At 41.5% G+C, this 13,164-nt stretch overlaps 1 protein-coding gene across 1 annotated transcript; it reads left to right on the top strand.

The window, feature by feature from the left end:
* The first annotated feature begins 239 nt into the window (after positions 1-239).
* Positions 240-12,060, top strand: LOC117551668 (vomeronasal type-2 receptor 1). The gene is made up of 15 exons (XM_034224626.1): positions 240-294; positions 1,993-2,149; positions 3,902-4,193; positions 4,849-5,091; positions 5,694-5,885; positions 6,043-6,168; positions 6,487-6,671; positions 6,913-7,033; positions 7,210-7,437; positions 7,667-7,790; positions 8,200-8,360; positions 8,755-8,950; positions 9,475-9,728; positions 11,029-11,228; positions 11,739-12,060. Exons 1-15 carry the CDS (start codon positions 240-242, stop codon positions 12,058-12,060), a joined length of 2,856 nt encoding a protein of 951 aa, XP_034080517.1.
* The last annotated feature ends 1,104 nt before the right edge of the window (positions 12,061-13,164 follow it).

Here is a 13,164-nt window from a genome sequence, read left to right as displayed (position 1 = left end):
TCCTTTAATACCAGTGACATTTACACTACTGTAAACAGACAGATTGTTAAAAGACGTTTTGGACTGTATCCTATTTGTGTGCAGTCGGTAACCCTGCAGATGTCCCTGTGTGTGCGGGGGGGTTCAGGTGTGTGTTCCTCCCCTCTGACTTATAAACAAGATCAGACAAGTTTAGTCAGCCATCAACACACGCAGACACACACTCAGGGGACAGGGCAGTATTTTGGAACAGTTACCACATGCAGCTGCCAATTAACCGACGGCCTGTGGCAGATTATCCTCAGCAGCTGACTGGTGTGCAGACTGATGCACTGGTTTATATGTAGAGGAGGAAATAAATACATCTGAATACGAGACATTTGATTACATTTGTTGGTGGTCCAGGGTCCAGTTTGTGCTCTTAGATGGAGACAAAACAAAGTAACTACACTCTATTAATGAGATTGTACCGATCAGGCTTGGGGATGTAACTGGATAATGTAATTAGGATACAAAAAAAGTAGCTGTATTCCCTTACAGGCTGATTATCAGATTACTGTTACATTTCTAAAAATTGTGGATTTCTAGCAGGATTACAATGTTATTAAAAAACTAAAAAGAGCATATTAGGTTCAAATCAAATCAAGTTTTATTTATAAAGCACATTTAAAAGCGATTTTTGGTCAGGCCAAAGTGCTGTACATGTAATAAAAACACATTACTACAATCACAATAAAAGACAATAAATTACAACAGATATATAAACAACACAGGGAATAGTCAGGAGTCATGCTCCGCTCTGACTAGAAGGCCAGGGAGAAGAAGTGTGTCTTAAGTGTAGATTTAAAAACCCCTAGGGTCTGGGCCGACCTCACATGGAGGGGCAGAGTGTTCCAGAGCCTGGGGCCAGCTGCTGCGAAGGTGACCTCTGGTTTTGAGCCTGGTCTTGGGCACTATCAGCTCTGGCTGGGTGTAGCGATGGAGGAGTTTGGCTATATAGGCCGGAGCCAGCCCATTTAGTGCTTTAAAAACAAATAAAATGATTTTAAAATCAATTCGGAATAGAATTGGAGGCCAGAATTGGGGTGATGTGGTCACGCTTTTTTTGGCCAGTCAGAAGACGTGCAGCTGCGTTTTGGACAAGCTGCAGGCGTTTAATTGAGGCCTGGTCCATACCCACGTATAGAGCGTTACAGTAATCCAGTCTCGAGGTTACAAAGGCATTAATAACCCTTTCTAGGACTTTAAAAGATCAATACGACTTGGTCTTGGCCAATAGTCTTATTTAAAAAAAGCAGGATTTGACTACGGTGCTGACCTGCTTGACGAATTTAAATGTGCTAGTGAAGGTCACTCCAAGGTTCATGACAGAGGGGAGGATGTTTTCATTGAGAGAGGGTTTGTCGTAAAAGGATCAGATTGTATTTCTTCTCTGTCAGCTGTGATAATACTTATTTCTGCTTCTTTAAACTGTAGTATGTGCTCATGTGTTTCATTGTGTATAGCCTACTGCCTGAATATGCTGAATGAAAGGCAGCTTTTCCTATAAATTAAACATTTTTGACCCTAAATATATCGGTTTCTTTTTTTCTAAGATAATACAGGTCAGTAAAAACATCTTATTGATATTTATTATTATTTTATTGATTTGATCTGCATTTGATATTGAGGTCAGGTTACATTTAAAATGTGATATTCAGATTAGGTTACTGATTAAAATATGTTTTACAGGTAGATAGTAATTGTAAGGGAAAACATATTTACAGTAGCACTCTCAACCCTGGTGTTAACACACATTAAGAGCCCTCTCCCAGAATCCTCCTCCCTATTTGTGTTCCCATGTTACCTGGTGCATCTCTGCCCCTGGAGAGAAGATAACACACCTGTCACACTTAGCTGTCTTCTTCCTGTCCGCCACACACTCTCTTTTTTTCTGCACATATAGCATGGAAACCGGTCGCCTTTTGCTCGGATTATGTGCCTTTTTATGCTTTTACAGATCTGTTGCTTCAGAATCTACATGCAAGCTGAAGGCCAAGTTCAACCTGAGCGGCTACAAGGATGTGGATAAGAAGAAGGTGGTTGTTGGCGGGATGTTTCCTGTCCATAAACGCACCAGCTCCAGTGATGGAAACACTTCGAGGCTGCCCGTCTCCTCGGGGTGTGAGGGGTGAGTTCAGCTGTCATCACTGTGATACATTATTGTTAGAATATTTCAGTGAAGTTATATTATTTTTAAATTCCTGAAACTTAAATAATTCCATGATTTAATTTAATTAAGATGGAGCAGGGCAGCACCCCTGGGACCAATTAGCCTCAGTAGCACATATCATTATGGAGGCAGGCCTTTAATATGCAACAATAATCAGCAAGTGTGTGATATGTCCTCTCGTGGCTCATTTAGGTAATAACATCAAGAGTAGTCACGATACACCAGTCAGCAAGTATTACAATTTTGCTCTATACAATACATATTTTTAAACAACAGCTAAAAACAGCAACTTTAATTGATGTCTTTTTATCTTTTTGAAAATATTTGTTCTTATTATTTAATTGTATAGTGTAAACAAATATATTTAATAATTGTGTCTCATGGGGGTTGCACTTTGTGAAATGTGTGATTATTATTATTATTTCATATATTCCTTTTCAATTCTCTTTATTATTTTTTCCTCCTTGTATTCCTTGAAATCTTGTTCATCATTTATGCTGCATGTGTGCTTAAAAGCTTGGACCTGAATTTCATTTCTTGCCATATTGTTAAAGTACTTTGAGCTGCATCCTGTATATTAAAAGTGCTTTACGACCAAATATTTGTAATTCAATCAATCAATCAATGTTTATTTATATAGCCCAATATCACAAATGTTACATTTGTCTCAGTGGACTTTACAGTTTGTACAAAATATCAGTATGACAATACGACACCCTCAGTCCTTAGACCCTCACATCGTACAAGGAAAAACTTCCAGAGAAAACCCACAGTTTAAAGGGAGCATGGGAGAAACCTCAGGGAGAGCAACAGAGGAGGGATCCCTCTCCCAGGACGGACAGACGTGCAATAGATGCCGTGTGTAAATTGAAAAGATAATACATTTGCAACATAGGTAGTCCAAATGTTTGGAAATGCATGTGTGTATAATAGGAAGATGAATCCACGAGGATATCCATCCAGGACCTATGATCCAGGACCACAGCCACGACTCAAGATCCAGGGCTTGCGATCCAGGACAGAGGAGCGCAGGATCATCCATGACTCCGGATCCCGGCGTATACAGACACCAAAAAGAAAGACATTTGGGGAAGCTGGGTTAATCGGAACATGAGAGTACACAGGTATAGACAGAGAGAAGGAAGAAGTAAGATGTCCCCCGACAAACTAAGCCTATATCAGCAAAACTAGGGGCTGAATCTAATCAGCCCTAACTATAAGCTTTATCAAAAAGGAAGGTCTTAAGCGCACTCTTAAAAACGGATAGGGTGTCTGCCGCCCGAACACAAACTGGAAGCTGATTCCACAAATGTGGAGCTTGATAAGAAAAGGCTCTGGCTCCCATTGTTCTTTTAGAGACTCTAGGAACAACCAACAACCCTGCATTCTTGGAACGCAATGCCCTAGTAGGACAGTAGGGTATAATGAGTTCTTTAAGGTAAGATGGCGCCTGCCCATTAAGGGCTTTGTAGGCGAGAAGAATAATTTTAAATTCTATCCTGTGTTCTATAGGGAGCCAGTGTAAGGCAGCCAGAACAGGAGTAATGTGGTCCCTTTTCCTAACTCTGGTTAGTACATGAGCTGCAGCATTTTGAATCAGCTGAAGCGACTTGACTGACTTCTTGGTACACCCTGATAATAAAGATAGTAATTCTTTCTTTCTTTCTTTTGTACTCTGTCTAATGTAATACATCTCCCATCATGCTCCAGGTTTAACTTCCGTACTTTCCGCTGGACACAGACCATGCTGTTTGCCATCAACGAGATCAACGGGAGGACCGAGCTGCTGCCGAACACCGACCTGGGCTACGTGATCTACGACTCGTGCTTCACCATCTCCAAGGCGGTGGAGGGGACCCTCACCTACCTGACGGGCCAGGACGAGGCCGTGCCCAACTACCGCTGCGGTGGAGGGGCCCCTCTGGCTGCTCTGGTGGGGGCCGGGGGGTCCGACCTGTCCATCGCCACCGCCAGGATACTCGGGCTGTATCACTTCCCTCAGGTAGGCCAGGGGGGGTTAGAGGAAGACAAGAGGAAAGGAACAACTGTTATTTATTGTATTTACCTTTGGTAGATGCTATCCAAAGAGCTTAGAAGATACATTCATATAAACAACATCACCAGAGTCTAGCACAGACATAAAGGCGCAGCAACAAGTCTCTTTCTGGCCTTAACGGTCACCTATTATGCAAAATCCACTTTTTCATGTATTTTATACATCACCATGTGTCCCATCTGTGTAAAGAGATTCTAAAAGTTTCAGGAAAAAAGATTCGCTCACTTTTTGTCCTGATCCATTTATATAAAAACCTGTCTGAAAATGAGCTGATCAGATTTTGGCCACTTTATGATGTCGTAACGATTTTTTTGGCTTGTGTAATCATTAGCCAATCACCAACCATCACCATAGTCTAGCACAGACATAAAGGCTGCAGCAACAAGTCTCTTTGTGGCCTTAAAAGAAAAATAAGACTTCTCTTAATTCCAAAGTAAAATTGTATCCTTTCTTTTTTTTTTAAGTTGTTGAATGTTGAGCTTACAAGAGGGAGAATGGTCCATTATGATTCTGTATTGAGACACAGATTCAAACGGAGAATTATGTAGAACAAAATTGCAAAAAAACTGCCTGGGTCTGCTCTCTTTTGTGTCTCCTCCAGGTCAGCTACTCTTCAACCTGCTCCGCCCTAGAAAACAAGTTCCAGTTCCCTACCTTCCTCAGGACCATCCCCAACGACAAGCACCAGTCCACAGCAATCGCCCAGCTGGTGCTGCGCTTCGGCTGGACCTGGGTGGGCACCATCGCTGCTGATGACGACTACGGGAAGTACGCCATCAAAGACTTCACGGAGCAGGTGGAGAACGCTGGAGTCTGCATCGCCTTCTCTGAGGTCCTGCCCAAGGTGACAGCTTTTTCCATCATTCTTCAATCATCTTGCTCCCTTTGCAAACTGAAACCTGCTTTGCTTGTACCATGGCAAATAACCTCAACACACACGCATACACACACACACAAATTGCAGCTTATAGGGGTCCCTTTGTTTACTTCCTGAACATAGTGACATCACTATGTAACACTCACTCTTCTATTGGCTAGCGCTCCAACATATTGTACATGACAGGTTAATGGGCGAAACATCTCTCAGAGGTTGACCAATCATAACAGAGCAGGCCAGCTAATCAATCAGAGCAGACTGGGCTCTGGTTTCAGACAGAGGGTGAAAAGAGGTGCTGCAGCACAGGCAGTATGAGAAAAAGAAAGAGCCTTTTGAACATTAAAGCATGGAAACATGTCACATCACTTTATATCAGTCGATACTGATCATCTTTCTGTACCATGGCAAAAAACATTTTTCAACCAAATGGATTATTTCTAGTGTTATCATTGGTAGATTCAACACAAAGAAGGGCTTTTTGAACATTAAAGCATGGAAACATGTCACAGGAGAGGCACTACATACTAATATTCATTTGTATTGTCTGTTTCCTTCCTCCCAAACCGCAGGTGAGTTCCCCAGAGGACATCCAGCGTATTGTCCAGACGATAGTGGAGGACACAGCTAAGATCATCGTGGTCTTCTCTTCAGACGTGGACCTCAGCCCCCTCATCCAGGAGCTGCTCCAGCACAATGTCACCAACCGAACCTGGATCGCCAGCGAGGCGTGGGTCACCTCCGCCCTCATCAACCGGCCTGGGGTGAGAGCTCAGTCCAGATATTAGCCTCTGAAATGTAATGGAGTAGAAGTATAAAGTAGCATAAAATTGATATACTCAAGTGAAGAACAATTATGTTAAAAATAGCACTTGATTACAGTATTGATTAAGTTACTTTCCACCACTGTCTTGACCCCAGGTGAACACAGTGCTGGGTGGGACCCTGGGCTTTGGGGTGAAGAGGGCGGACATCCCTGGTCTTGAGCGCCATCTACTGGACATGGACCCTTACGCTGACCCACTCACTGAGGAATTCTGGGAAACGGTTTGTTAATTCAGCTATTAACACTCATTGGCATCAGGCTTTGGGAGTAATGGATAACATGTAACGGGATTACATTATCAGGACACAAAACAGGTAACTGTATTCCCTTACAGTTACATCTCTGAGCAGAGGACACATTTTTTATCCTCAATATCTTGGTTTCTTCTTTAAGGTCAAATTGTTCTGTTGTTTTACATAATACACTTAAGTAAAAACATCTTATTGAAATGTATTTAGTCTTTGATTGCTCTGCATTGCATTTGATATTGAGATGATTCAAAATGTTAAGTTTGTGACCATTTTATGTTTCCTTTATAGTTGTTTAACTGCACATTGAACTATAGTAAAGCGGTGCGGCAGGCCAGACAGAGGGCGGTGGAGGGGAACGCCACGATGCCCCGGGCGGTGAGGGGGGTCCCTGATGGTCTGTGTACAGGCGAGGAGTCTATAGCCCTGCTGGGTAACACCTACTCTGATGTGTCCCAACTACGCATCACCTACAGGTCAGTTCCCTCTGCTCTCATCACTAATACAGGGATAACTCATGTTCTGCGGTGGAAGTAACTAAGTACATTTACTCAAGTACTACTTCCAAGGTCCATGTACTTTACTTAAGTCTGGAGGGGGCTTACATGTTTTTCTTGATGTGATTTGGGTGAACTAACCCTTAAATTATAAAAATATACTGATGGAAATGTGGATGATGGTGTGTTTGATGATGATGATGATGATGTGTCCCCACAGTGTGTATAAAGCCGTGTACGCTGTGGCCAACGCCCTGCACAACCTTGAGCACTGTGAGGACGGACAGGGGCCGTTTGTGGGGGGCAGCTGTGCTAACATCAGCAACTTTGAGCCATGGCAGGTAAACCTGTGTGTGTGTGTGTGTGTGTGTGTGTGTGTGTGTGTGTGTGTGTGTGTACAACTGTTTTTAGATGATTATAGTAAGGCACATGTGTAAAATGGATTCAACACTAGAGGTTGTAACAGATTACATTTTAAAGTAACCCTCCCAACGCTGACCCTCTCTCCCTCCCTCAGCTGATGTACTACCTGAAGAACGTGCGCTTTAAAGTGCCGCACACTGACGAGGAGGTGTACTTCGAGGAGGGGGATGTAGAGGGCGTCTATGATATCATCAACTGGCAGGTGGACGGTAATGGGGAGATTTCCTACGTCACTGTGGGGAACTACAACGGCTCAGCAGCTCCTGAGGACAGGATGACTTTAAGGAATGACTCCATCATGTGGAACGATGAAGGGACGGAGGTACGCAGCATCTTGAATCGAAACTAATTTAACATTACTAAAAGAGTTCTGCAGTGATGACATATGTAGGCCGTCCCATGAGTTAGCATCTCAAGGGCTACTTAGACAAAAAACTAAAGGATTTGTTTATAACAGTATTATTAATGTTATTTGTATCATCAGATAACTACTTTTTGCAGTAGTTTTTCAGTGTGCAACTAATCTAAGTGTGTTTCTGTGTGTGTGGCAGCCTCCTCGGTCAGTGTGCAGTGAGAACTGCCAGCCGGGCACCAGGAAGGGGATCCGGCAGGGAGAGCCGGTCTGCTGCTTTGACTGCATCCCCTGTGCCGATGGAGAGATCAGCAACGCAACCAGTCAGTAAACAGCCTTCAAACTACACATTATAGACATGACGGTATCTATCTGAAAGGTTGGAAGTATTAATGTAATATAAAACTTAGTGGATAAAGTGAGGATATTGTATTTTCATCAAGTTTCTCTCCCACAAACTCCCCCCACTGCCTGAAACGCCTCCATTGGACTCCTTTGTTTACTTCTGTAACATGTGACATCACTATGTAACACTTGCGCTTCGATTGGCTTGTGCTCCAACACATTGTACATGATAGGCTAGGGGAAGGGACATCTCTAAGCGTTCAACCAATCACCACAGAGACGGCCAGCTACAGTTTGTTCACAAGACAACAATCATGCAATTGCAAATACACCAACATATACTGTATATAACTTTGCTGTTACCCCCCCCCCCCCCCCCCCTGACAGACGCTCGTGCATGCATCCTGTGCACTTACGATGAGTGGTCCAATGAAGCTCATGACGCCTGCCTACCAAAAATCATCGAGTTCCTGGCGTTCGGAGAGCCGCTGGGCATCACTCTCATCGCCATCTCGGCCTTCGGAGCGCTCACCACCATCGCTGTCGGGGTGAGAAGAAGTACTCTTATGTACATTTTGAAATACAAAGAAAAAATTGAGACATTAACTTTAATTATATGTATTATATCAACAAATAACACATAACTGTAATAGGTTAGTTTAAAGTAATAGTATTAAGTTTGAACAAAAAAATACTAGATTCAACTTAATATTATTGCTTTCAACTAACCTATTACAATTATAGTAATTTGTTGACATAATACATTTAAATAAAGTCAACATTTCCGTTATTTCAGTGTACTTGGATTTTACTTGAGTATTTTCATTTGATGCTACTTCGCACTTCTTCCCAAGTTCTTTCCCCCGTTATTCCCAGCGATGCATCAGATCTATAGTTTCAGAGGTTGAAGTGATGTTCTCTCTGTTCATCTGCTTCATGCAGGTGGTGTTGCTTGTAAACCTCGGCACCCCGCTGGTGAAAGCTAACGACGCTCTGCTGAGCTTCTCGCTGCTCCTCTCTCTGGTGGTGACCTTCCTCTGCTCCATCGTCTTCCTCGGGGAGCCTCAGCACTGGAGCTGCATGACCAGCCAGGTGGGCCTCGCTCTGGGCTTCGCTCTCTGCCTCTCCTCCATCATGGGTACGTGCACTGTCAACAAAAACAATATGTTTATTACTGTACGTCCTGAATAAACTGAAACATTGACTTTAATTCAATGTATGATGTCAACAACTTTCAGATAACTGTATTAAGTTAGTTTCAATAATATTAAGTCCAACCTATTTAAACTTAATATTATTGCTTTCAAATAATCTGCATAATGAGTACTTTTGGTACTTTAAGTATATTTTGAAGCTAATACTTTTCAAATTTTACTTGAGTCACACTTTGAATGCAGAACTTTTACTTGTAACTGAGTATTCTTACACTGTGGTACTTCTACTTTTACTTAAGTACCAGATCTGAGTACTTCTTCCACCTCTGTGTAGCTACTAATCGGAATATGTGAAGTTACTAAAGCTATCATATGATATATATATAGTGTAGTAAAAAGTATAAAGCAGCATACAATGGAAATACAAGTACCTCAAAATTGCACTTAAGTACAGTAAATGTTCTTCATTCATCCCACCACTGCTATCACTGACCTCTGTGTGTTTCAGGTAAGACGGTTGTCCTGATGCTGAGAGCTCGGGTTCTGAAGGCGGCTCGACTCAGAGCTAAAGCTGCAGCCAAAGCAGCGAAGGAAGCAGCTGAGTCAGCAAGGGAAGCAGCTGAGTCAGCAAACAACATCATTCCTGACATCATAGTAACCAGCTCCCTCAACACTGATACCAACACCTGCTCGGACCCTGAGGCTGACAGGATCACCTGCGGCCACCAGAGGGCGATAGCTGCTGTGGCGACATTAATACAGGTGATTCATTCAGAATGTAGCTGCCAGGATTTTAACTAAGAGACACACATTTCCCGGGTGCTGGCATCACTGCGCTGGTTACCGTTATCTTTCAGCTATTTTAAAGTGCTTTTAATGATTAATTAAGGCTTTACATAACCTAGCCCCTACATACATCAGTGACTGCCTTTTATTTTATAGTCCTACAAGGACACTCAGATGCCTTTGCCTTTCCTTTAGAAGTACCTAAAGTATTTCACAAGAAATCTGGGGAGGCTGCTTTTTGCCTTCATGTCCCCAAACTGTGGACCGGCCTCCTCTTGGATCTTAGAACAGCAAACTCCTTAAAGTAAATTAAAGACTTATCTTTTTAATCTTGGGTAATTTTAGTGGCACAACTGTTCATGTTTGACTGTTTTATGGTTTTGTGATCTAACTCTTTCTGGTTGTTTTTATATATTGTTTCTAATTATGTTCCTTACTCTTTTTACGCATTGTTTTTTTTTAATGTGTCCTGTCTTGCTCTGTGAAGCACTTTGGGCTGCGTCTTGCACGAAAGCTGCTATATAAATACATATTATTATAAACACATTGGAGAAACAGGGGGGTTTATGTTTATGTTTATTAAGGATCCCCATTAGCTTTTGCTCTCGACAAAAGCTACTCTTCCTGGGGTCCGACACTTAAAACAATACAACAATAATACAACAATAATACAACAACATTTAGGACATAAGTCCTGACATCATTAACAACATTAAAAACATCACCAATATCATCAACAACATGCGATCAAATTAAATTAGGGTTCACAGCTCACAAGGGTACATGGTCATTAGTCGATGGCCCTTCAGTCTCTTCTTGAAAGAGGCTCTGGACTCTATTTCAGTAAGGTAGTTTGGCAATGAGTTCCATTCCCTTATAGCTCTATAAGACACAGAAGATTTCAGAAGATGTGTCCTGGGTTTAGGTGCCAGTAGATGGCCTGATGTAGCTTGTCTAGTCTTATGGTCATGCTCGTCTCTTGTGTAAACTATTTGATCATAAAAATACAGTGTTTTTTTGCTAAATTGGACATTTTTTAGAAAAGTAATAACACGAGATTGCAGATGTTTCTCAACTGGAAGCCATGATAGGCTTCTATGCATAACTCCAATATGAGTGCGCTTCGAACAGTGGAGAGCTAGTCTGGCAGCCTTGTTTTGAGCTATTTGTAATTTCTGTAAATGTGTTTTTGCTGCTAGGTTGCATCACTTAATAATGAAATAATTCCCTGATATTGTTATGAACTGTCTTACCCAACCTTCTTCTTGTACTTCAGGCTGTAGCTTGCACAGTGTGGCTCATCATCCTGCCTCCGCACCCCGTGGAGAACACCTCCACTCAGAACATAAAGATCATTCTGGAGTGTGATGAAGGCTCAGTGATCTTCATCTGTTGTATCTTCGGTTATGACATGATACTGGCTCTGCTGGCCTTCGTCTTCGCCTTCATCGCCCGCAAACTGGAGGATCACTTCGGGTAGGAAACACACCAAAAACCTAGAGAGAAAATCGAGCTTTTTCCCCTTTCCTGTAGTGTGTTCTAGGGGTTTTAGTGCATGTTAATGGTCTGCAAAGGCTAAAATCCCTGCGTTCCCATCCAGATACACACTCCCCCCCCCTGCCTTAAACACCACAATTTGACACCTTTGTTTACTTCCCGAACAAAGTGACATCACTATGTAACACTCTCGTTTCTATTGGCTAGCGCTCAAACACATTTTACTTGATCTCTAAGCGGTCTACCAATCACAACAGAGCCAAGCAGCTAACCAATCAGAGCAGACTGGGCTCTGGTTTCAGACAGAGGGTGAACAGAGGTGCTGCAGCACAGGCAGTATGAGAAAAATAAAGAGCTTTTTGAACATTAAAGCATGGAGACGTGTCACAAAATATGAATATGAAAATGAGCAGAATATGTCCTCTTTAAGCCATTTTGTTGTAAAGAACATTTCTTTGTCAGCAGTATGTTTCTCACTCTGTCTTCCAGCGAGGCGAAGTCTGTGACCTTCGGCATGCTCGTCTTCTTCATCGTGTGGATCTCCTTCGTCCCGGCGTACCTCAGCACTCGGGGGAAGTTCATGGTGGCAGTGCAGATCTTTGCCATCCTGGCGTCGAGCTTCGGCCTGCTGACCTGCATCTTCCTGCCCAAGTGTTACGTCCTGCTGCTGAAGCCCGAGCAGAACCGAGAGGACATGATGAAGCCGAGAGCCAAACCGCGGGACGGGGCCTACACCGGGACGTCCGCCTCGCTCGCTACCGCCGGGACGCAGCTCAACAACTCCATCGCATCCACCGCCATCGATGATTAATAGAGCAGCACGAAGAAGGAGGCAGATGTGTTACAGATGTTTCATCTGGCATCTGATAAGGGCTCCTAGGCTTATTCACATATCTACTATCATTAGATCATCAGCAGGCAAAACATATACCTTACAAGATATGTATACATTTCTTTTCACATATACTTTAAAATCATCATGTTTGTTCTTTAATTAACATCAGGCAAGATGGTGACCTAAAACATATTTTTACATTTTAACATATATTTGACATGTTTTTTGAAAATAATTTATAGGACAAATATACTACTCACAAAATATTTTCTATACATGTTTTTCAAATACATTTTACAATATTTAATTAAAACACAAATACATTCTATTAACATTTTCACATTTATTTTACAATTAATATGCTTTTTATTTAATTAAAAGGCCATAATATTACTTATAAAATATATTTACACTTTTACATTATTTTAAAACCACTGTGTTTTTTCTTTAATAAAAAAGAAATAATATGACTTAAAAATCACATTTACATTAACACATAATAACAATCTACATGATTGTCTTTATTTCACAGGTAATGATGTTACTTAAAATAAATAATATTTATATTTTCACATACATCTTACAATCATCATACTTTTTTCATAATCAATAGCAAAATAAGTTATTTACAAAATGGTAATGTTTGCGTTTTAACTCACTGATTGAATGTGTGTCAAGTCAGTCTTACCTTAACCTGCATAAGTTTCAATAAGTATAAAAATGTCAATCAGCAAAATCCATGAGGGAAAAAATGGGACACATTTCTATTTTTTCAAAACACGTTCTTTAATTATGATTTACTTGCTTTACTATGATATCTCTAGCTGGTGTTTCAGATGCAAGTAAATGCAACATTTTACCTCAGATATTGTGACGCCTCTCAAATGAATTTCAAACACATTTGACAATTTTCCAACATGCGATAATTAAGCCAATGTTTATGTGATATATGTTTGTGTGACCTGTTGAAGTGATAGAAATGGATGTAACTCTGTTAGCATGAAACCTTTCCTGATAGAATAATAAATGTTATTTACAGTCACTATAATACGTGTTTTTCTTATTGAAAGAATATATATT

This window comes from Gymnodraco acuticeps, unplaced genomic scaffold (genome assembly GCF_902827175.1).
Source record: "Gymnodraco acuticeps unplaced genomic scaffold, fGymAcu1.1, whole genome shotgun sequence".
Classification (NCBI taxonomy): domain Eukaryota; kingdom Metazoa; phylum Chordata; class Actinopteri; order Perciformes; family Bathydraconidae; genus Gymnodraco; species Gymnodraco acuticeps.
The sequence above is the reverse complement of the archived record's forward strand: the minus strand, read 5'-3'. Positions and strand labels throughout refer to the sequence as shown.

Excerpts from the sequence above, each read along its gene's own strand:
- LOC117551668 (XM_034224626.1), top strand. The coding sequence starts at position 240 with ATGCAGCTGCCAATTAACCGACGGCCTGTGGCAGATTATCCTCAGCAG. Across the intron at positions 8,361-8,754 it reads TCACCACCATCGCTGTCGGG|GTGGTGTTGCTTGTAAACCT; the intron begins GTGAGAAGAAGT and ends TGCTTCATGCAG. Across the intron at positions 8,951-9,474 it reads CTGCCTCTCCTCCATCATGG|GTAAGACGGTTGTCCTGATG; the intron begins GTACGTGCACTG and ends TGTGTGTTTCAG.